The sequence below is a fragment of the Buceros rhinoceros genome, unplaced genomic scaffold, assembly GCF_000710305.1.
Source record: "Buceros rhinoceros silvestris isolate BGI_N320 unplaced genomic scaffold, ASM71030v1 scaffold34667, whole genome shotgun sequence".
Classification (NCBI taxonomy): Eukaryota; Metazoa; Chordata; class Aves; order Bucerotiformes; family Bucerotidae; genus Buceros; species Buceros rhinoceros.
Genome location: NW_010424500.1, coordinates 11651 through 11913, shown reverse-complemented (window position 1 = coordinate 11913; position 263 = coordinate 11651). Strand labels below are relative to the sequence as shown.

General features: G+C 62.0%; 1 protein-coding gene across 1 annotated transcript in view; it reads right to left on the bottom strand.

Annotated features, from left to right (window-relative positions):
- Positions 1 to 156: 156 nt before the first annotated feature.
- The window catches only part of PRPF3 (pre-mRNA processing factor 3), a 9788-nt gene continuing 9681 nt past the window's right edge, over positions 157 to 263 (bottom strand). Inside the window, exon 17 of the mRNA XM_010140827.1 lies at positions 157 to 258. Coding sequence (XP_010139129.1) covers positions 157 to 258 — 102 coding nt within the window. The remainder of the gene's footprint in view (positions 259 to 263) is intronic.

Genomic DNA, 263 nt, shown 5'->3' with positions numbered 1-263 from the left:
CCCCCCCTTCACCCCGGACACAAGAGCAACAGGGAGTTGTTTTAAAAAATATGTCTTTAATCGGTGTGCTGAGGAGAGCAAGGGCAGGAAGGGGCCGTCCGAGATCCAGCAGGGGAGGTGTGGTGTGGGGAGGGGGGGCAGCACGGCCCCCTCGCCTCAGTCTGTGGACTCCAGCACCGACTCGCTGAGGGCCAGGTCCCAGTAGTGCTCCGCACCGTGCTTCTTAAAGTGCTCCCGGGCCATGTTCTCCGTGGGGCACTGCT